At 54.0% G+C, this 22,257-nt stretch overlaps 1 protein-coding gene across 1 annotated transcript; it reads left to right on the forward strand.

Moving 5' to 3' along the window:
* The first annotated feature begins 678 nt into the window (after positions 1 to 678).
* IGFBP5 (insulin like growth factor binding protein 5) lies at positions 679 to 21,299 on the forward strand. The gene is made up of 4 exons (XM_036421204.2): positions 679 to 1,702; positions 14,368 to 14,603; positions 15,202 to 15,321; positions 16,682 to 21,299. Exons 1-4 carry the CDS (start codon positions 1,372 to 1,374, stop codon positions 16,811 to 16,813), a joined length of 819 nt encoding a protein of 272 aa, XP_036277097.1. The 5' UTR covers positions 679 to 1,371; the 3' UTR covers positions 16,814 to 21,299.
* Positions 21,300 to 22,257: the final 958 nt, after the last annotated feature.

Here is a 22,257-nt window from a genome sequence, read left to right on the forward strand (position 1 = left end):
AATCACTCCACCAACAACAGAAACTCTGGATTCCATTCCCCTTCCCCAGGCTTTTAGGGGAGAAATCCAGTTTTTCTTCTTTTCTTTTTTTTTTTCTTTTTAATCCAGGTCACCACCCATCACTGGCCATCCTATATTAATACCCCCAACACACACACACACATTCATGCACACACCTTACATGGTAACTTAGACACCAGCAAACTTAGACACTAGCAGGCAGCCATTTACCAAAGCTGGGGAAGAACTTCTTGGGCACCGAGTATATCCAGTTGGCTAATAAAAATTAAAAAAAAAAAAAATTCTCCTCGGGCCTGGGCCTCGGCTCGTTAAGGGGCGGGAGGCGAGGGGAGACTGAGTGACTCCTCATTGTGTCCACCTTGCACAGAACTCTCATCCCCACGACCCCCCCCCCCCCACTCCTCCCTCCCACAGCCCCTGCCTGGTCCCGGCGCCCCTTTCTCACATCCGGGGGGAGGGGGGGAGGAGGGTGCTGTGCGTGCAGGGAAGGGAGCCCCTGTGTGTCTGGAAGGCCCGTCCCCACCCCCACCCCGTGTGAGCTCGCCCCGCACCGCGCTCTGGCATCCTCGCCGGGCTGGGTGTTGGGAGCTCAAATTGCAGCTACGAGCTGGCTGGCAGCCAGGGCCGCGCGTTTAAAAGCGCCCGCTCCCCCGGAGCCGGAGTCTCTGTGGAAACTTCTGCGGGGTGAAGAGCTGGGGAAAGCTGCCCGGCAGTGCGGGCTTTCTCCTCCTTTTTGCTCCTTCTCGGTCCCCTCTCCTCCGCTTGCACCCTTCTCCGGGATTCGCGCCCAGGCTGCGAATTTCGAAGAGGTGGTTGCAAAATAGGGAGAAAAGAGGGGTTAGGGGTTTTTTTCCTCTTTCTTTTCCTTTCTTTTTTCTTTCTTTTTTTTTTCTTGATTTCAATATTTTCCCCTGCCCTTGCGGCTGCAATCGCCACCTTCTCCGCTGAAGGAGCAGAGTGCGCTTTAGATTTTAAACCACATTTTTTGAAGACGAACCTCTTTTTCTCCACCCCACCCCGTCTCCCCCGCAGCCTCCGAGCTCCTTACTTCGGTGGTTGCTCTGGGGCGAACAGTTTTTGGCTTTCCCCCCTGCAGTCGGCTCCGGAGCCGCTGGTCCGGTGCGCGCACCTGGCGCCGCTCTCTCGCCCCCAACCTGTTGCAGGTCTTGAGTCCCTGTGATTGGGACTTGCGCGCGGGCACCCCGGCCTTCTCCCTCTCTCCACACTCTGCCATTGTCTGGGGGAGGGCACCTGCTCTACCTGCCCGGATTTTTTAGGTTTCCTCCTCCCAGCCCCGCTCTCCCCGCGCCCTCGCTCTCCGCCCCGCCCGAGGCGAAGGGAGGCTTGAAGATGATGTTCCCCGCGGTGCTCCTGCTGCTGGCCCTCGCTGGGCCGGCCCGGGGCCTGGGCTCCCTGGTGCACTGCGAGCCGTGCGACGAGAAGGCCCTGTCCATGTGCCCGCCCAGCCCGCTGGGCTGCGAGCTGGTCAAGGAGCCGGGCTGCGGCTGCTGCATGACGTGCGCGCTGGCCGAGGCGCAGGCGTGCGGCGTGTACACGGAGCGCTGCGCGCAGGGCCTGCGCTGCCTGCCGCGCCAGGACGAGGAGAAGCCGCTGCACGCGCTGCTGCACGGCCGCGGCGTCTGCATGAACGAGAAGACCTACCGCGAGCAAGTCCGGGCCGGTGAGCGCGCTCGGGTGCCGGCCAGACACCCGGTGCACGAGCGGGGAGCGGGGAGCGGGGACGGGGACCGGCTGTGCCCGGAGAGTGGCTCAGAGCCGGGGCGCAGCCCGGGGGGAGCGCGGGGGACGGGGGGGGGGGGTCTCTGCACCCAGGAATCGGAGCCCTGGCTGACCCAGCGACCCCAGGCTGCCGTCCATCCCAGCCCCAGGCGGTCTTCGCTCTGGCTCCACACTCTGCACCCACCCTGATCCCCCCACCCTGCTCCCCACACCCCACCCCCTCGCCCGAACACTGACTCTGAGCTCCCCTCACGTCCCAAGGTCCAAATCCCCAGGTGCTGAGTCTCCAGGCTGAGCGAGTATATGTATTTCATTGCCAACTCCCTCCTCCGCCACCTGCTAGCCACCCCACACGTTCTGGGGCTTTTTTTCTGAACTTGGGGGAAAAAATCTCTTTGTTAACATAGTGCCTTCACGGAGGACCTGGGAAGAAAGGCGTCCTGGGCTCACTCTACCTTTGTCCTTCCCTCAGCCCCTGCCCCCCTGTCAGCCCCTTTGGACGTGTCTATCCTGCTGCCCCGAGACACACACACACACACACACACACACACACACGCACGCACACGCGCACACACGCGCGCGCGCGCACACACACTGGCACCGTGTGTAGTTCATGCCTTTGGGGTGAGGACTGGGATGCCCCTCCCATGGGCACACCCAGGACTTTTGACTCGCAGTGATTGATCGCGATCGCTGGTAAATAGGTTAAAATGTAAAATACCTTTTTTCCTCCCTGGAAAGGTAAGCTTACTGTGGGCGCGCACGGCGGAGGCGGGAGGTCAGAGGGCTAGCGGCGGGGGGTGGGGTGGGACTGGGGGGCGGGAGGAGCAAGAAGCAACGGGGTGATGTTCCTGTGCTGGATGTTCGCCCCGAAATCCAGTTACTTTTCCCGGCCCTGAGTTACCTGGGACGAAAGGGGGAGCTGGGAGGCAAGAGGGGGTGTGAGACAGAACTCCTAACTTCTCTGCCAGTCCCAGTCCCCTCCGCCCCATCCCCCTCAGACTGGATCCCAAGTGGGTGTGGTGTGAATATGAGAGGGGCCCTGGGATCTCTGAATGCCAAATGAAGAGGGCGGAGTCTGGGGCGGCCCCGCCCTGCTGCTCCCCTCCGCCTCCAAGGAGCCCCGCCCCCCCCACTGCCCTGCCCCCCGAGTTCTTACCCCCCACCCACCCCCCCACCCCCCCACCCACCCAGTCCAGAATCTAAAAGGCTGACTAAGCTACTTGTTTAATGAGGACAGTTCTGCTCCCTTGAGATCGGAGTTTCTTTATGAAAAAGGTACCTGATCTTAAGTTTTTTAAACTATTTTCATGAGCTGTACACAAAAACCTGCATTCTGAGACGTCACACTGGTTATTGATTCTCTCCAAAAGGGGTTAAGATTCGGCTAAACAATGCTCATTCTGCGTCGTTACTTCCTGGGACAGTGCCCTTCTCCCCTCCTCTCCCCTTCCCCTGGGAGCACCCCAGCACGAGTTTTCTTAAACTGCCAAGTACAGACTCTGTCACGTAGGGGAGAAGAGCATAGGTGCTTGGGAAGAGGCAGGGAGTTTTCCCAGGTTCAGCCTGCATCTCCCAAACCCCGCAGGCTCTGCCCTAAGGCAGCCGCCTCTCTGGCCTGGCTAAAGGCAGTCTCACTCCCACTGCTGCCTGCAGAAAAGAGAGGGAGGCAACGGGCAGACCCGGACGCCCCGCGGGCCAGTGTGTGGAGATATTTTTATTAAGAACCGTTTTTAAAAAGCGGCCATTCCGAGGGATATAGATTTTTTAAATGCTTGGGGTGGAGGAGAGATGGGTGAGAGATAGGAATCTGTTTCCTGGCTTGGCAGGGAGGCTCTGCTTAACAGCCTGGCGAACATGGAGAGTGTGCCAGGTACCACCCAGCCCCGCTCTGCCCCGCTTTTATGTGTCCAGCCGTGCTGGTGGAGTGATGTGGGAGGGGCAGGCGCGCAACTGCTGAGACAGCAAACAGGAGCATCCAACTTTCCAGTTCAACCCGCCACACACACACACACACACACACACACACACACTCACACACACACTCACACACACACACTCACACACACTCACACACACTCACACACACTCACACACACACACACTCACACACACTCACACACACTCACACACACACACACTCAGACACATTCACACTCTCATACACACACTCAGACACACACTCACACACACACACTCACACACTCTCACACACACATACACGCACACATACACACACACACACAGTTCAACTCATCACACACACACAGACACACACAGACACACAGACACACACAGAGTTCAATCCACCACACACACACACACTCACACGCACACATACATACACACACATACACACACTCACACACACACACACACACACACACACACACACAGGATGGGGAGGAAAGGAGGCCAGCTTTTGTCCCAAGCAAGATGCCCGTTAGATTCTCTGCATCCCTTTCCTCAACTCCTACCTTCAAGGTAGCTCTGGGCCAATGCTAGCCGCCTCTCCGCCCTCTCCCCCCTAACCCCCCCCCCCCCCAGCGTGTCTCAGGGACTCTGCCCGCCTGAGGCAGGTGCCTAATGGATTGTGAGGGGGGGGGGGCACAGGACGGATGGAATGGGAGTGGGCACTCCCCGCTATAGCTTTTCAGCTCCTAAACCGTTGGGCTGATTCCCCCAAAAGTTGGAGCCACACAGAGGCGCTTCTTAAGGAGTGGGAAGTGAACAGAGAGACGGGGAAAAGTGGCCGTTCCTTTGAGCAGAATTCCCGTTCCCCAGCACACACTAGGACATCCCCACCCCTAAACCATCAGTGTCAACCTGGGTGCGCCCCTCCCTTCCGCGGTTTCCAGATAAATGTAAATAAAGGTACCAAACACACACACACACACACACACACACACACACACACACCAAAAACATAGATGCCTATGGAGAGACAAATCTATACCTTTTTTCAATCTCTCCCAAAGAAGGAGTCTTTGAATTAGAAATGGGGAGCTGAGGAGGGCGAACTGGCCGGCGGCCAGAGCTCCTGGGAGGAGGAGGGAGGGCGGAAGGCAGGGGGGTGGGGTGCGAGGGCTGCTGAGAACCAGTGTTTGCTGGGCACGTTGCTGTGCAACCGAGAGGGAGTGGGCCCCAGAGCCAGGGCTGGGAGCGCGCGGGGCCCTGCATCTTATTTCGTCCAATTGGAGGGGCAAAGACACATATAGAGACACATGGCAGAGTGTCTGCGGGCGGAGGGAGGCGGGAGATGAGTTATTTGTTGGGGGGGGCGGGGCGAGCTCAGTAATATCGGTGAGCTGGGTGGAGTGGAGGAAGGCCAGGCTTTGCTGGCATTGTTTGCAGGACTCTGTGGCTCTGTGGGTGGAGGGGGCAGAGGGAGGGGGATGCTGCACGCATCTCTGCCTGGTCTGGGGGACCTCTGTGCCAGGGAGACTTACATTGGGGGTGCAGGAAGAACCTGACTCTGGGTTTCAGTACCGTCATTGAGAAGTAAGAAAATATGCTTCTGGAGGAAAAAGAAAAAAAAAAAACTCAATAAAAATGAATTAAGCCTTTGCTTCTTTTAGAGGTTTGGCCTGCGTCACCCCAGCTTCCACTCCACACCCGGTCCCAATGCCATGCTGGAGTCCAGTGCCAGAGTTAGGTTTCGTGGCCAAACTTGTGTCTGGGCTGAACCAGATCATGGAAAACTGAAGGAGGCAGATTCCTTTCCCACCCGCACCGCCTCCCTTTGAAGCAAGTCTCTGAGAGGCTGGCTGTGCCCTGTGCCAAGGAAAACGGGGCTGGGGAGAGAGGAGATGCTGCTTTTAACTTTACTTTTCTTACCTTCCCCCACCCCACCCCACCCCTCTCTGCTGGCGAGAAGAGCGAGCACCCTTGGCCACATTTTCTTTCCCTCTCCATCTTCCCTGCCACTTCCTTCCCTCCCACTCCTCCCTCCCATTCTCCATCCCCCCGATGGCCAAGGCATCCCCTCACGCAGAGGTCTGCAAACTCATTAGTCAGCAGAGCCAAATATCAACAGGACAGCGATTGAAATTTCTTTTGAGAGCCACATTTTTTTTTAACTTAAACTATATAGGTAGGTACATTGTTATTAATTAGGGTACGTGGTATCTTGTGGAAGAGCCACACTCAAGGGGCCAAAGAGCCGCATGTGGCTCGGGAGCCTTGGTTTGCCTACCACTGCCCTAAGGGCTTGCGTATTAAGTCAGCAGCTGTGAGTTAGTCCCAGGGCTTGGGCTGGGTTTGAATGGGCAAGTGGGCTTGTAGCTGTAGGGAGCCAGAGGTTAGTGGGCGGTTACGGCAAAGGGCATGGGGGTAGGAATCCCACCAGGAGCCCTGGTGCCTTTCATAGGGGAGGGAGGAGCTACGGAGAAGAAAAGGTGATTCTTGTCTAAAGATTTTACTTTGTCCCTGAGCAATGCCTTTGAAACTTCGAGTTATTTAATGTGTGAGAAATAAAACTTTAAAGAAGGAGCACCGTATGCCAGGCCCAGTGCGTCCAGAAGCCGGAAAAACACCATAAAGGGTCCAGGCACCAAGGAGGAGCCAACCAGGAGAAGGAATGGCGGTGGTAAGAGACAAGGAGGCAATCTGAAGGGGTTTTGTTGGAATCTTTGTTTTGCAGTTTTACTATAGTTGGTCCAAAAGTTGCAGATACCCAGACATCATCCTTAAATTTGCCAGCTGTATGTGTATTCCAAGACAACGATTAATTCGATACGTGAGAAAATAAATAAGTAAATAAACAAGGAAGCCAGTCCTAAGTGTCTACTCCACTTTCCCCTATAGCCGGGGATTCCCCCACAATTTTTTTTAAGTTCCATTTTTCCCATGATTTCTGTTACAATGTCCTCTCTCTCTCTCTCTCTCTCAATATAAATCCAACGGAGTGAGTGGAAATCTCTATATGGGGCAAAGTGCCCTTTCCTGCCTAACCACTTGGCTTAGCAAGGTCCTAACATCTCTCCAGGAATTACCTGGGCATTCGCCAAAGATTACTAAAGCTCAAGGAACCCACACAATCCTTGAAGTCCAGGTCCTCACTTTACAGATGGGAATGCTGAGGCCCAGTATGCAGAGTCATTTGCCCAAAATTAGATGCAGGGCTAGTGGTAGAAGGGACTAGAATTCAGCTCATCCTATTGATTTTAGGGTTCCATTTTGCTATTCTTCACTGCTCTTACCTGGACCCAGCCTAACCTGCCATGAGGCCTTTGGCAAATATCACCTGATGACATCATCCCATAGTGAAGGAGGCGAGGATGAAATAGGAGCTCAGATCTTGAGGGTGCCCCAGCTGACCTCGGCTAGCATGAAGAGATGTTTAATGTTGGCTCCGGGTATTCTGAACCTGGATTGTACCACCACACCTGTGATGTCTCTCTGACCCCAGCGAAGATGGCCCTCATTCCAGACACTTTAGGACAGCACTTTCGATTGAAATATAACACCAGTCACATCTGTCACATTTTCTAGTAGATACAGATGGCCCCTGGCTAGCCCCTACCGCCCTGGGAGGGAACTGCTCTCTCCACACTCTCCTCCTCCCCACAAAGAGTCAGAGGAGAAAAGAGTCTGGGCTTTGATTAATGGACAGGAATTGATTCCCTTGTTTGGCTCATACCTGTCTCCTCAGGGGTGCCAGGGAGAGTCCAAACTACCTGCTCCCTGCCGCCTCCTTCTGGTCATGTGGGTCACGCAGGGAATGTGGCTGCCTAATTGTAATGTTGGGAATAGGCTGTGCTGAGTCATGAGTGGGGGCGTTGCCAGGTCAGAGAAATGAGCAGAAGCTTCCTCCCCCTCCTCATCTCCCATTCTTCCATGCAGAGGCTTCTCCCTACCTAGTCCTTCCACTGCCTTCCGGAGTGGGGTGTGTAGGGAAAGGACAGACGTTTCTACTGAGCATGCTCCATCTTCCAGGCCCCAGAGAAACCGGCCTGGAGACACTCATCTTGGGAGTCTTGCATTAGTATGTAATTGGTTAGAGGTGCATTTCTTACCAACTGTCTCCCAGGGATCAAGAAATACGTCCTAGAGTCCTGAATCCTGGCTTGGCCCAGAGAGGGATTGGGGGGGGGGGGGGGGGGTGTGAGGAGAATCCTTTTTTTAACCTCTGGTCCCCAGGAGTGAGTGCAACCCCACCTTCGATCTGGGGAAGTGTCACCAACTTGACAGCGGCCACGTCTACCCTGAGCAGAGTGGTTGGCCACCTTTTCTCTCTCCATCTGTAGAAAAAACCCAGTGCCTTAGGGCGGCGCGAAGGAATGGGATTAGACAGGCATCCACTCCCAGGGTGGGTTCCCAGAAGCACTGGTGCCAGGTCGCTCTCACCTGGGTTGGCCATCGACTCCCCAGAGACAAGGATAGAGCCGTTGCTTTCCGGCAGAACGGTCTGCATTGGGGGAGCCTTAGAGCTCGTGGGGTGCAAGTCAACCAGGGCCAAGCCATCAAGCTTTTAGTTGACCATTGGAACTAGGGATGTGTGAGGCACAGGGACCGGTGCTGAGAGGCGATTAGCACATACCGACTTACTTCTTCCCCGTAGCAGCCCTGTGGGGAGGGGCTGTTGACATTCTCCCCATAACTCAGATGAGAAAACCGAGGCAAAGAGAGGGGAGGAAGAGAGTAAGAGTGATCACAGTAAATCTGCACTGAGGCTTAGGAACTATCAGCAGCAGCCTCGTCTTCCTCCCCAGAGGAGCGGCTGAGTGTTAAGGATGGGTAGTCTGGCTGTGTTTATCCGCTTTGCTGTAGGACGTCCTTATTTCACCGCGCAGGGCAGAGATGTGACACGCTCACGCTGGTCAGCTTTGCTGTTGGTTTAGGTGCCTGGTTGCGTCAGTTCTCCTAGTCTGAAATGGGACGGGGGCTGGACAGGAGCTCAGCTTTTGCCCCCCCACTGTCCAGTCATCGATTCAGAACCTGCCCCCACCGCTGCCATCCACCCCAAGTCAGCAGGACTCCCCTCTGCGGCCTCTCGCAGCTCCCCCCACCTGGCACCTGAGGATGGCGGTTGTTTGGGTTTGCTTTCCTCTTGGAAAGTCAGTGCTTTTTTCCTTCTCAGCTCATAACTCTTGCTCAGAGGAGCCCAGAACATACGCATCTGTGCCTGACCACAGAGGAAAAGAAAACAGTGTCTCCAGAGGGACTGGGACAGGCAGACATTGGTTAGAGGTAGAATGGGCAGGAGGGCTGGGGGAGGGGGGGGGCAGCTCCCGGGAAGGCTCCAGCCGCGACCTCGTGCCCTGTCCCTTACTCTGTGCAGAGGCACGCACATGCGGTGTAATTGAACCATTTGGCATCTGCAGCTGGGAATGGTCAGACTTCAGGAGACGGAGACATGCCTTATGGTTTTTTAAACAGGGAGCAGCGGACTCATCATTTTCCTATAGCTCTGGGGTCATAGCGAAGAGCAGGAGGCTGCTGTTGGCTAGGAAACAGGGCAGGGTGGGAGGGGACCAGGAGCACCTAGCCCTACCCAGCCATAGACCTGTGCCCTCTGACCAGCTGTCCAGTAGAATTTCCTGCAATGACAGGTGTGGCTATTGAGTACTTGAAATGTGGCTAGAGCAACGCAAGAGCTAACCTTGTAGTTTGGTTTCCTATTTATTCATTTAAATAGCCACGTGTGGCTAGTGGCTACTGGATTGGACAGTGAAGCCTGAGACCAGAGAGAAGCCCCACCAATCCAGGGGACCCGTCCGTCTGACCCTGTCCTGTGAGGCTCATTGCTCTGCTCCCCCACTCCTTCTGTGGCAGTCACTGTGCTTAAAGACAGTGGCCCCAGTGAGATGGCCGCCCAGGGCACCCACTGAGCTCTAAGGTATCCCAGCCTACAGGCAGAAAGCCTCCGGGCCCACTTCCCTTTGTCTCTGGCGTAGATCGATGCATCTCTCCACTTAAAGATTATTTATGGACTACCATTCGCCGGGGAGACGAAGATAAATGACAAGCCTCTGCCCGGAGGTTATTGTTTAAATTCCACCGAGGGAGCCGGAGGAGAGCCAGTGGAAACCCGGCTCCCTTTCCATGCCTCGCAGAGAGGTTCTGGGCGAACCCATCTCGTCTCTGGCTGGGGAGAGAGACTTTCCTCTCTCCGGGTCCAGGCGGCCTGGCAAAGCCCTGCATTCCTCCTGAGCCGAGAATTCCAAGTCCGCCTCAGTTTCTTCCGTTTCCGACACAAAGTCCCAGGTCTGGGCCACCCAGGTTCCTCCGAAGGTAGAGTCTGAGGTTAAGATGAATGGGAACCAGCACCAGCCTGGGAGCAGGCTGTGAATGATGCCAGGGAGGGGCTGAGAGCCCCGGGGTAGGAGGTCAGATTGCAGGGAGCAGCAGGTTCCCAGCAGCACCATCCATCTCTGTAACCAGGGAGCAGGTGGTATGGAAACATTTCTTAAAAACACATGCCTGTCATTGCTGCTCGAGCATCAATGACAGATGCTCGAGCAGATAACAGCGGCAGCAAGAGGGCATATTGGAGACGGTGGTGGAGCCTGGATGGGGAGTATGCTTTGGGCACCTGTGCTGTGAGTAGATCTGCCCATCCTACGGTGTCTCTGGGGACATAGCGGCCAGGCCTGCACCCAGACGCCGTCTGCGTTTGCTGGGACATGAGGACGGTGTCGTCCTCAAACAAGTGTTCACGTGAGCACAGGGAGGGCCCATGTACCCGTCTGTGCCTCGGTGAATGCTACTGCCCCGGTGTGGATGGGCATCACATGGCAGGGGCTGGGCTATCAGAGAGTTGGTTGGTTGGCAACCCACCCCAAAGGTAAATATCAGGGCAGTATGATAGCTCTCATTCACTCCGTCATCAGCAAGATCATGGAATTAAGAGAAAAGGAAATAATACTGAGCATTTCACACCTCCCATCCTCTGCAGAATCCTTTGGAAATGACATCAAGTGATGGAAAGGGAGGTGCCAGATACGTTTCATTTCTTCCCCTGGCCATTTGTCAATTGCAGATGAAAGAAATAGCTAAGGGTTTTGCACATAGAGTCTTGCCCCGCTCCCCCTCCAGTTCCCACACCTGCCTTCTCCACTCTCCCCCTATGAGTCCTTTCCAGTCCTCGCTTGTCCATCTCCCTAACTCTTTAAATACGTGCTGCAGACACACAGAGAGAAGGAGAGGGTTTGGTGGTTGTCAGAGAAACAGGCGCACAAATTCCAGATTTTAAAAATTACTTACAGTCCCTAGCAATGAGCACCCAGGCATGCTGTGTGGTCTTGTCTTTGTCGCCACCTACTGGCCATGTGGAGGTATTGACATGTTTGTCCAGCGGGTTCCAGAACCCAACGCCCTCCTCTGTTCCTGGCTGTTCAGGCACAGGGTCACCTCACCAGGAAGTCCTCCTTATATCTCATCTACATCCCTTCCACAACCTCAGTCTGCTTTCTCTTGATGAAATAGCGCAGGAGCTGCCAGCCTACTGGTGCCTTCCTGCTTTATCTCAGACTTAAACCCTGCCCAAATCAAAAGCCTATTTATGACTCAAAGCAGCTGAGCGGGGCCTGCTGGCTCTGGCATTCCAGCTCTGGGTCTGCGCTCCAGCCCTTTCATCTCCCCGGTGCTGTCCTGGCTCTGCCCCAACTCTCCACTGTCTCTCTGGAGCCTACAGGTGACCACAAGACCTTGATGAATATCTGTGAAACTCAACTCCCCCGGTGCCAAAGTAACAGGTCACAGGGGGGTTAAGTGGCATCTAAAGCCAGAAGACCCATCAAAGCTCTAAGCCTGCCTTTCAGAGCAGCAAAAGAGCCCGCACCCTGGGGAGGGTGTGCTCCCAGGAGGCCTGCCCTGGGGAGGCCCGCAGAAGGAAGGGGAGAGGGTTTGCAAACGTGTTTTGAGCTCCCTTAAGTGGATGCAGGAATCTACAGTTGGTTTTCCAGCCTCATCATTGCTTAGCCCAAGGCAATGGGAACACTTTCAGAGAAAAGACTAAGAGACTAGATGGCCTGTGGGGAGGATCCCAGGGCTGGTCCAAAGCCCTGGAGGTGAGCAGCTTGCTGGGGTCTCTCCCATTGGAGAGGCGGCCCCTGCGCTTGGCTTTGCAGGTATCCCACACATCCCCCTGATTGGCTGGTCCTCCAGGCCAGGCTGGGGCAGCCCCTGAAGGAAACGCTCATCTCCCTCCCATTTTCAACACCCAGCCCCCTCTCCCTCCTCCCCTCACTTCCTCTAGTTACAATCTTAATTGGAGAAGGGGTATGACCACGCACCCCAGAATGCCCCCAGCCTTTCAATGGCAACATCTCTTGCCCTCTCCCCTACCCCAGTGGTCAAATGTGTTTTGAAGATTAGAATGCTTAGTTTTGCCCAGAGAGGTTGAAGGAAGTGTCTCTGGTCCCTCAGTAAGACTGGCTCAGAGACCCATCCATGCCTTAGTAGGCTTTTCCTCTTCCCCCACCCCGACCCCACCTTTCCCTAAGGCCAGAGCCCTCGGCATGGGCCTCAGCTACTAGATCAGAGAGCCCTGGCCTTTCTCTTTGTACAGAGTCCTTCAAACCACCAGTGCTCCTCCCTGCATCCCGCCCCCCTTCTAGCTCTTCCCACAGCCAGGAAAAGTAGGCTTACCCCAGAGCATCACTCTATCAGCTAATTCCTGGAAGGCTGCATTCCACCAACCCTGCGCATCGCGTGTTGATGAATCATCACAGCAGGTTTGGATACAGTAGACTCTGAGCACTGAGTCAAGGCGAGGTGGGAAGTCGGACTGAAAGGCCAAAAGTAGGGGTCAGAGATCCTGGTGTTGAATTTGGTTCAGGGAGAGTCTGCCCCTGACTTTGTTGTTTAATACATATAAATATATATATATATATATATATATATATATATATATATATATATATATATAATATAAAATTGATTTTTTACAGAGAGGAAGGGAGAGGGACAGAGAGTCAGAAACATCGATCAGCTGCCTCCTGCACACTCCCCACTGGGGATGTGCCTGCAACCAAAGTACATGCCCTTGACAGGAATCGAACCTGGGACCTCTCAATCCACAGGCCGATGCTCTATCCACTGAGCCACACCAGTTTCGGCTTTGTTGTTTGCTTTCTGCCCTTCCTCTTCCTCTCCTGGACAGTAGCCCAAATCAACTAACCGCCCGTAGCCCTACAAACCTGGGGGCTTCTTCCAGGCAGGCAATGTCCTGCCAGGGCCTTTAGGACAGAATACCGATCCGACTAAATGTGACAAATCTGAGCCAACTGCCAGCAGGTGCCTAGGTGCTTCCGGCCACCTGCCAGCCTGAATGAGTTTGGCCGGGTCTCCACAGCCTTTCTTCACACACACCTGTAACTTCCTCCAGCTGAGAGCTCCCCCCCGGGGAACACACACAGTGCCTTTCTCTCCCCCAGCACCTCTCCTCATCCCACCTGCTTGGATTCCTCTCCTATTTTCCAGCACAGTGCCTTGCCCTTAAGTGGGTTGGTGATAGGATTTTCCTACACCCCAGTGGAATCATTTAGGGTCACCTCAAAGCCCTTTGTTCTTTTTTTGAATTTGAAAAGAGGGCAATAACAATAAGGCCCCCCTGCACCGGGCCTCCTGGCCACATCCTCTCCCTCCCCCTGGTCTGCATGGGCTGGTGGGGCTGAGGAACTGAGAGGAGACACAGGGACCCAGAGGAGGGTCCCTGTGAGATAGGAATTAAATGGAAATCTGTGGACCGAGGAAAGGCTGGGGGCAGGCCGGGGGAGGAATGAACAGGTCAACAAATAAATGAACAAAGTCCTACGTCTTTAAAGGTCATAAGTCAGCTAAGTATAGACTGTCACCGAGTCACCCCTTTATATAACTGTGCCAGCCCAGCCAGCTGTTGGCCGCTCTTGGCCTGGAGCTATGTTATGTTCCATTCCATCCAGGGCCCAGAGCACAGAGCCAGCTCTGAGCCAGTGCAGGGAGGAAGGCCTCAGGGTTCTGTGTCCCCTCTCAATGGGCCCCCTCCCCGCTCCCCCCCACTATTCCCTTCCAAGCCTAGCTTCCCAGGTCTTCTTCTCCTGCTAGTCCAGGCCCCCAGGACCCTCCTGCCCCCAGTTCCCCAAATCCAAGCAGCTCACGTCCAGCAGCTCTGAAAGCATGAAGACCCCACGGGAAGTTACACGTGGCCTTTCTTGTCCTGGTTGCCCCCGATTTCCTCCGACAGCCAAGATCTCCGGACTGTGCTCTAACGTCAAAGCCACACCTCTAGCCACGGCACCATCTACTTGGCCCCATAAGCAAGCCCCTGACCGGGCCTGAGCCCTCCCAGAGGCCACGGCCCCCCTCCTTCCTCTTTGCTGCCCCCAGAATGTCCTCTCCCTCCTGTCAAACTTCCCTCGCTTATCAGCTTGACTTTTTCAATACCCCGCCCTCTTCCCACCCCAACTCCATGAAATCTTCCTGGATTCACGCTATGGGACTCCAGTCCTGCCAGCAACCCCCCTCCCCGTACATGAGTGCTGACTCTTACGCCCTGGTTCTCATTTAGGCTCCAGGAGGGCAGAGACCCCCTTCTCTTTGAACCAGCTTCAGAGTCTTGGGCTCTGCAGACAGATGTACCTGGGCCCCAGGGGCTGACCCCCTGCCTTCTTCTCCCTGCAGATCGGGAATCCCAGGAGCACGAGGACCCAACCACCGCTGAGGGGGCTGAGGAGACCTACCCCCCCAAGCACTTCCGTCCCAATTCCAAACACTCCCGCATCTCCGAGCTGAAGGCCGAGGCCGTGAAGAAGGACCGCAGAAAGAAGCTGAGCCAGGCCAAGTTTGTGGGGGGAGCCGAGAACACCGCTCAGACCCGGGCCAACGCTGCCCCTGAGATGAGACAGGAATCCGAACAGGCGAGTCTCAAGGATCCCCCATGGTGTCTTGGGTGTCCACGCCCGCAGCCTCTGCCACTGCCCTGACTTGCGTTCGTGGCAACGGGAGATGCTAGACCTGGTGAAGGACCTGCCACTTACAATAGAGAGCTTTTAGAGCTTCCATTGATCAGGACCCAGGGTTTGTCTGAGGGAGCAGACATAGAGGCAGGACACAGGGAAGGTGCCAGTGGGCCACAGCGAGCACAGGGCAAGTGCCAGGAGGGTGAACAGCCGGGGGTTCTGTCCTCCTAGGGCATCTACAGAGGACCACCTCTGGACATAACCACTCAGAGGCAGGGAAGAGCTGAGGGTGGGGAGCAGGGAACAGATGGGACAGGGTGCCCCTGTGCCCAGTCAAATGCAGGTTTTGCACACTTTGTACCCCCGGTGCATAGCAAGTGGGCGGAGGAAAGGTCACTGGTAGCAGCCAATGGGAACAAAAAATGGTGGCTTTCCCCACAGAACCTTTGTCTCCCCCACCCACCCACACACCCCGCTCCCAGGCCACTTGTTCTGCCCATGGGGACGGTTTCCACCTGGTCCTGCCATGCCTCTCATCCCTCCTCTCCGCACACAGGGCCCCTGCCGCAGGCACATGGAGGCTTCCCTGCAGGAGCTCAAAGCCAGCCCTCGGATGGTGCCCCGTGCTGTGTACCTGCCCAACTGCGACCGCAAGGGATTCTACAAGAGAAAGCAGGTATGCCCCGTCCCATGCCCCCAAGTCAAAGGGCTCCTGGAACACTCACCAGAAACCTCTACCTCGAAATGCCTAAAATGTATGTCTTTAACAATAGTCTTTTTCAAACCTGAAATATCCATAGCACAAATGTGATTTTCCCATTCCTGCCTGTGCTACAATCTACTTAACGTTTAACCATCCATCTTATTTACATGGATTTTATTAGGAGGGGAGAGAGAGAGAGGGAGAGAGAGGGAGAGAGAGAGAGAGAGAGAGAGAGAGAGAGAGAGAGAGAGAGAGAGATTGCTGTGTTGTTTCACTTACTTATGCATCCACTGGTTGATTCTTATATTGTGCCCTGACCGGGGATCAAACCCTGGGATGATGCTCCATCCAACTGAGCTGCCCAGCCAAGGCTACATGAATTTTAAAAGAAAAACTTGACATCACTGGGTCTCATCCCATGTCGTATGTTATTTCCTGATACACACACACAGATATATGCATATATGTGACTTTAAAGCATATTTTCACCAGGTACCACCTGAAATCACAGCCAGGCTACCCTTTGAGCTGCCGTGGCTAACCGGTGGTGCTTAGGGTATTACATTGGATCCGAGTTCCCTTAAGGCAATGGTGTTCAGCCTTCCTTGGGCATCCGTGTCACCGGGCAGGTTTGACAAAGCACTAATGAGGGACCCCCCTCCCCAGTGTTTGAACGGTGGCTCTGGAGAGACTCAGAACTTTGCTTTTCTAACAAGTTCCCTCCCATGTGACACTGACGCTCTAAGCGTCCCCTCATCTAAGTGAGGGGTCAGGGCCAGGCAGCCTTGGGCCCGTTCGTGGCTCTCCCACTCACTCACTGTGTCCTCTTACTCTAGTTATTTTTTTTTTTAATCTCTGCCTCCGGTTCCTCACGTAAATGGAGAATAGTTGTGCTTATTGTTTTCACACGATGATGAGGAATAACGGACTAATCTCTGTAAAGCACTTACAACAGTACCTACTATGTAGTAAGTGTTAAATAGCAGTGCTGGTACATGGTAAAAACCTGCAGAAGTGATACCTATTAACATTATCATTATTATTAATTATCATCATCGTCAGTATCAGATCATCAGTATCAGATGTAGCTCTCTGGAGAATACTAAGTTGGAGGATCCCGAAAGGGTCACATAAAATGGGTTAATAGGGGGTAGCCAAGGTCAGACTGCCTAACCTATCATTTCCCCAGACCCTCCCCAGGCAGGGGTACAGCCCCCCTCAACTCTCTGGGGGTGAACGTCTGTCTTGGGACGGGAAGACGAAGGGTCAGGCGTGGGTGCAGCCTCCTGAAGGCACAGCCATCCTCACTGCCTTTCCCTGTCTGCACCCCCAGTGCAAGCCTTCCCGTGGCCGCAAACGTGGCATCTGCTGGTGCGTGGACAAGTACGGGATGAAGCTGCCGAGCATGGAGTATGTCGAGGGGGACTTCCAGTGCCACACCTTCGACAGCAGCAACGTTGAGTGATGCGTCCCCTCCTCCTCCTCCTCCTCCCCCACCCTGTCCCACCCCCAGCCCCAACTCCAGCCAATGCCTCCCTCCACCCCAGGACGCCACTCATTTCATCTCATGTAAGGGGAAAACATGCATATATCTATCTAATCGAGGAACCTGAGGGCCTCAGAATCTCTAGCAAGGTCTCAACTTTGGAAATGGCAACAATGGAGATGAAAAAAGTTAAGGAGATTTCCCTCTCCCCCCGTTCCCCCTTTTTAAATGGTTTTCTTTTTGAGGCAAGTTGAGTGAATAGGGAAGAGAGGAAGAACAAGAGGCAGAGAAGGGAAGAAGGCACTTGTGTACAAGAGAGAGGAAGACGAACAGAGTGAGGAAAGGAAGGGAGAAAGTGGGCAGGAAGGAAAGATCCCAGGCCTCACGGCGGGCCCCACCTCTCATATGCAGCCCTGGCCTGAGCTGGGGAGACGTTTGGGTGCTAGAGTTTTGGCCCAAGATGTAGTATTTGGTGACATACTTGGAGCTTTCCCAGGCTGGATGGGTCACAGAGGGAGCAAGGCAAAGACAAAGCTCCTCCTGCAGCCAGCAAAGTGGGCAGCTCGAACTCTCCTTCCTCTGCTTGCCCCACTAGGTGTTCTCTCCCCCGCAAATTTATAAAAGCTAAAGTGCATTCCACTCCCCTCAAAGCAAAACAAATTAAAAGCTGAGTGATATTAGATAGATAAATTTTCCTAAGCAGATACATAAGTATTACATATGTGTGCACATTTCCCTGTGCAAACTTGGAAATTAATACACACGCAACAGTGGGAAGACATGTTCCTCCCGGTTGACCAGAACTCCGAGCTGAAGCATGAGGTTTCAGCCCTTCCATGCATTTGATTCACAACTAGCACAGCCTCTGTGGGGGAGGATAGGCTGAAAAAAAAAAAAGTGAGCTTGTATTTATCTACAAGGCTCCATGTAGTCATATATAGGCATATAAATCTACTTTCTTTCTTGTTTTTTTTTTTCCCTTCCTTCCTTTCTTTCAAAAATTTGTATTATTAACTTTTCAAGTAGTTTCTATGGGGGCATTGAGGAGTTTCCTCATTCTGGGCAAACCACAACTCATATGCTTCTAACATGACCCATAACACCAGTCTTGCCTGCCTCCCATGAGCAGCAAGCTCAACTTTTTGTGGGACACAGTGTTGGATTTTTTTTTTCTTGATTTCCCACGTGCACACGTCTTCACACGTACCACCCGGCCAGGTGGATGAGAGCCCTCTGTGTGGGCTCCTCAGACCCTCCAGAAGTAATCGTCTCCAACCGCACGCTGAGCGAGCCCAACGGGCCCAAGTTTGACCTACTGGTCCCACCGGGCCTTTCCATTTCATCTGGGCAGAGCCTTCATTTTGAAAGCCTCTCTCCCTCTTCACGATGGCGAAGCAGGAGAGAGATGGCAATGAGAGAAGGCAAAGAGGGATGTGGAGGCGAACAAGTTTCAATACAGGGCAGTTTGTAAAGTGACTGTTCAGGCCAGATAGATGGAGTGAAGGGAAAGGGGCTGATGGCCCCTTTCTAGCTTGGAAGCAAAGCAACCAAAAAGGAGACAAAGCCAGAGAAACTCCGCTGGCTCATCACCCAATAAGCCCTCTGGGATTCAAGAGGAAGATGGGGTATAGGTTACAAATGAAAAATGAACTAACTCAGCCCTAGAGCCAGGAAGGGTGGGCAACCTTAGGGTTCTAGACTTAGCATCTAGACCACAGCAAGGGGCAGTAGAGGGTGGCCATGTCTTGAAGGGACAAGACTTTGTGCTCAGATGCCCGTCTTCACCCAGCAGTGGGAAACTGAGGCCAGAGAGTTTTCATTCACGCTGGCCAGTTCAGCTTCCTCCCTGGGGTGAGGATGGAAGAAAGGCCTAGGACAACCAGGGAATGGGTGCTTGGGGTGCTGTCACGTGGCAGCCACATTCCGAACCAAGGACACTCCTGTTCTCGCCGACTTCTTCAACAAGTGGGCGGTCTGGGGGCTGTCCTCTGCGGCTGGAGCTAGCCTGTCAGGAAAGGGGGCTTGGACAATGGCAAGAACACCCTTTCTCACTGTGAGCACAGCCCTCTCCACGCTTCCCCGATGGCACCACATCGTGGAGACACACCAACACTGAGCGTGGGGCAATGAAGAGGGACAGCAAAGAAGCCAATCTAGTCCAGCTGGCGGAGAACTTGCAGCTGTGCATCATGGGGGATGTCTCCTGCTCCCTGGGACAGGACAGTTGGCTGGAGGTGGGAGAGATGGTCGATCTTCAAAGGACAAAGGGCCTGACGGGAATAGCAGCTGCAAGGACTTACTTGACCTGCTGTCAGTGTACCCCATCTCCCTGTGCCACTGTCCCCAAACCCCGACTCACATTTCTATGCTGTAGGCCAGTATCCTGAACCTTCCCTGCATCCCTCTTCTTCCTACCCATCCTTCCTTTGGATTTGAGCAGTCATCTAACTGGGTTCTGCCAAGTGGACAGTGGGCTGCCATTCCCCCTAAGAAAAGACTGAGCCAGGAACTGCATGCCCCACTCCCACCCCTCTCTAGGCCTGGACTGGTTCCTGAGAGGGCTCTCCCCCCGCCCCACCCCCCTCCACTGTCTCCTGGACTTTGAATGGGCTCCTGACATTAGCTCTTTGCTGTCGCCCAAGGTGGGGACGATGGCCTGGCTCAACTCCACCAGTCTCTTCAGGTCTCCAATGCTCATGACGACGACACACCTGTGTGTCCCCAGGGTTTGCAGGGAGTGATCCTGGTCAGCTGGCCAATCCCTAGAGGACCCTGGACCTTCTTGAGGGATGAAATCTAGCCTCTCCCAGGGGAGATCCGACCTGAGCCCAGTATGGAGAGACCACGGGAGAGAGTCACTGGGGACAATGGAGCTGTCCCCCGGCAGGTGGGAGGGAAGGCAGATGTGGAGCGCTGCCAGCTGCAGGCTTCTCCTTGACCCCAGGCTGCCTGGGCCTCTGAGTGCTCTCCTGGCGGCCTGAAGCTCCAGCTTCTCAATGGCCTCAAGTCTAAGTGTTGACCTTCCCCATCAGGGAGGTCTCATCCCAGCTCCCTTTTGACTCATGCCTCACTCCAGCAGTGTAGACCATACCTGATGTCCCCATGGAGGGAGGCCTAGCCAGGACTGATCCTCCTTCCCCCAGAGCCCTCCCCACCCTGGCATCAAAGGGCATCTGGGGAGGAAGTTTCTCAGACAGCCAGGCCTGGACAGGCCCGGAGACTTCAACCCTTACCCAGGGAGGAAGGGAGGCCCAGAGGCTGTGGGGTCCCACAACCTCTCCCCTCGCCCATGTCCCCATCACCACTTCGGTGTTCTCCACTGTACCCCTACAAGGGGCAGCCTCCTCTGGGGTCTGGGAGAGGTGGGCCATGTACAGCACAAGCTCCCTTCACCAGCAGCCACCCAGCTGCCATGGCAACCACCAGGCCCCCTCAGGAGGAGGCAATGGTCTCCCTGCCCATGGGCTCCTCTCCCAGAGGGCTCCAGCTCATGATGGGGCTCTGAGAGGAGGGGGCCAAGGAGAGACAGGACCCTCTGCTCTCAGAGAGGACTTTTGTGGCTTCCCAGAGAAACGAGGCTACATTTTAAGAAGTGGTGAGACTGAGGGAACAGGGTTTGACCTGCCAGCAACCTGGGCGTTGTACTGTCTTTATTTTTTGAAACCACTAAAGTGCAAGGCGTGTTTTGCACTTTTCTCCACTTCGTTTTTCTCGTAGGTTCTTGTGTCTTTTTTGAAACATACTTCCTTGGTTTCCTAGCGGAGTACATGGCTTAGCCATCTCCACGGTCTCTGGCCTCCTCTCTCCAGCTCCTTCTGAATGGGGAAGGGGGTTGGGAGGGCAAATTCCCCCCACTCCTCTGGTCCCCGGACACCAGCCTGAGTCCCACCTGCCGCCATCAGCACCGTCACACAGTAGCCCACACGGATAGACAGTTGTCAGACAAGATCCTTCAGATTCCGAGTTGCCTACCAGTTTGTGTTTTTGGTTTTTGGTTTTTTGGTTTTTTCTTTTAGACAGCAGTAACCACAACACATATTACTGTAGTTCTCAATAGTTTTACATACATACATACATATACATACATCCATACATACATACCATAGCTCTCTTTTCTTCTATTTTTTGTCTTCAACTTTTTTTAAAGAAAACAAATGTTCATAATCTTTACTGGTGAAAAGGATGGATAAACAAACCAACGGACAAAACCAGTTCATGGTGAAAAAAACAAAATGCAGGAAAAATAATTTGCCTGAATGTGGAAGAACTCACCTCCTGTTTAGTATTTTGTACTTAAGGAAATAAAAACGAGAAAAAAAATAAAAAAACACAATAGAGGATCTCACGTTTTCTTAAAAAGGTGAAGATTGCTGTATGCTATTTATTCATCTTAAAACTTATGTTACTCCTGATCTCTGTCGTTTGACGTGACGAAGCACTTATTTAATAAAGTGATGCATTCAGTTAGCCTGCGTCAGCTTCCTCCAGGTCCCAGGACTCTCCTCGGGCCACATCCAGAGGGAAGGACAAACGACCAGGCAGAGGCAGGACCCAAAGAACCTCAGGCCCATCCGGAACTCGTGGGCCCCCTTCTCCATCTCTCCAAATCTGTCTCAATGAGTTCATGCATACCAAATATCAACGCATGTTCAGCTACTGTTATTACTATGGTATTCTTATCATTTAATCTCAGCCCCTGCTATTAAATAAAGTGGCCTTAGTCTATCCATAAGCAAATGATGAATCTCTTCTCTTTGGAGAGGATTTTAAGGAAGGCATTTCTAGAATGTTCCTCAGTCACTTACTCCTGAGAACTTCTGTCCAAGGCAAATCCCACCTCCCGCTCCTCCCCAGCCCATTGTTGTTTTTGCCCAGTGGAGAGGGAAGCTATGAAATGGCTGGTGACTGATTTTAGTCTCTCAGGGGCTTAACGAGCATCGTTTCCACCTGTCCTGCTACCACAGGCACCCTGCTGCGGTTCCCCCTAGACCCCTCTCCTCCCAGCTCTTCTCCCAGCCCCGGTCCCCTCTTCCTTTGTGGAGCCCATAGCAGCACACTTCTGTGGGTGTCTCTGACCACCCTCTACAGGACCTCTATCCTATCTAATCAAAGAGTAATATGCAGATTGACCATCACTCCAACACACAAGATGGCTACCCCCATGTGGACACAAGATGGCTACCACAAGATGGCCAGCAGGGGAAGGCAGTTGTGGGGAGGGACCAAGCCTTCAGGGAAGGGAAGTTAGGGGTGACTTTGTGGAGCCCAAAGCAGCACACATCTATGGGTGTCCCTGACCACCTTCTACAGGAGTCTCCCCGTCCTTGGTATCTCCACTCTGCCCCACCCGAACCCTGTGCCTTGCCCCTTGCGAATCACATGTCAAGTGAACTAACAGGGAGCGCCCCTGCCTGACCAGGGTG

This window comes from Pipistrellus kuhlii, unplaced genomic scaffold, assembly GCF_014108245.1.
Source record: "Pipistrellus kuhlii isolate mPipKuh1 unplaced genomic scaffold, mPipKuh1.p scaffold_m20_p_7, whole genome shotgun sequence".
Taxonomy (NCBI): Eukaryota; Metazoa; Chordata; class Mammalia; order Chiroptera; family Vespertilionidae; genus Pipistrellus; species Pipistrellus kuhlii.

Bases quoted from the DNA above. Each gene is read 5' to 3' on its own strand.
- IGFBP5 (XM_036421204.2), top strand. From the start codon at position 1,372: ATGATGTTCCCCGCGGTGCTCCTGCTGCTGGCCCTCGCTGGGCCGGCC. The intron at 1,703-14,367 runs GTGAGCGCGCTC...TTCTCCCTGCAG, and splicing joins CCGCGAGCAAGTCCGGGCCG to ATCGGGAATCCCAGGAGCAC. The intron at 15,322-16,681 runs GTATGCCCCGTC...CTGCACCCCCAG, and splicing joins GATTCTACAAGAGAAAGCAG to TGCAAGCCTTCCCGTGGCCG.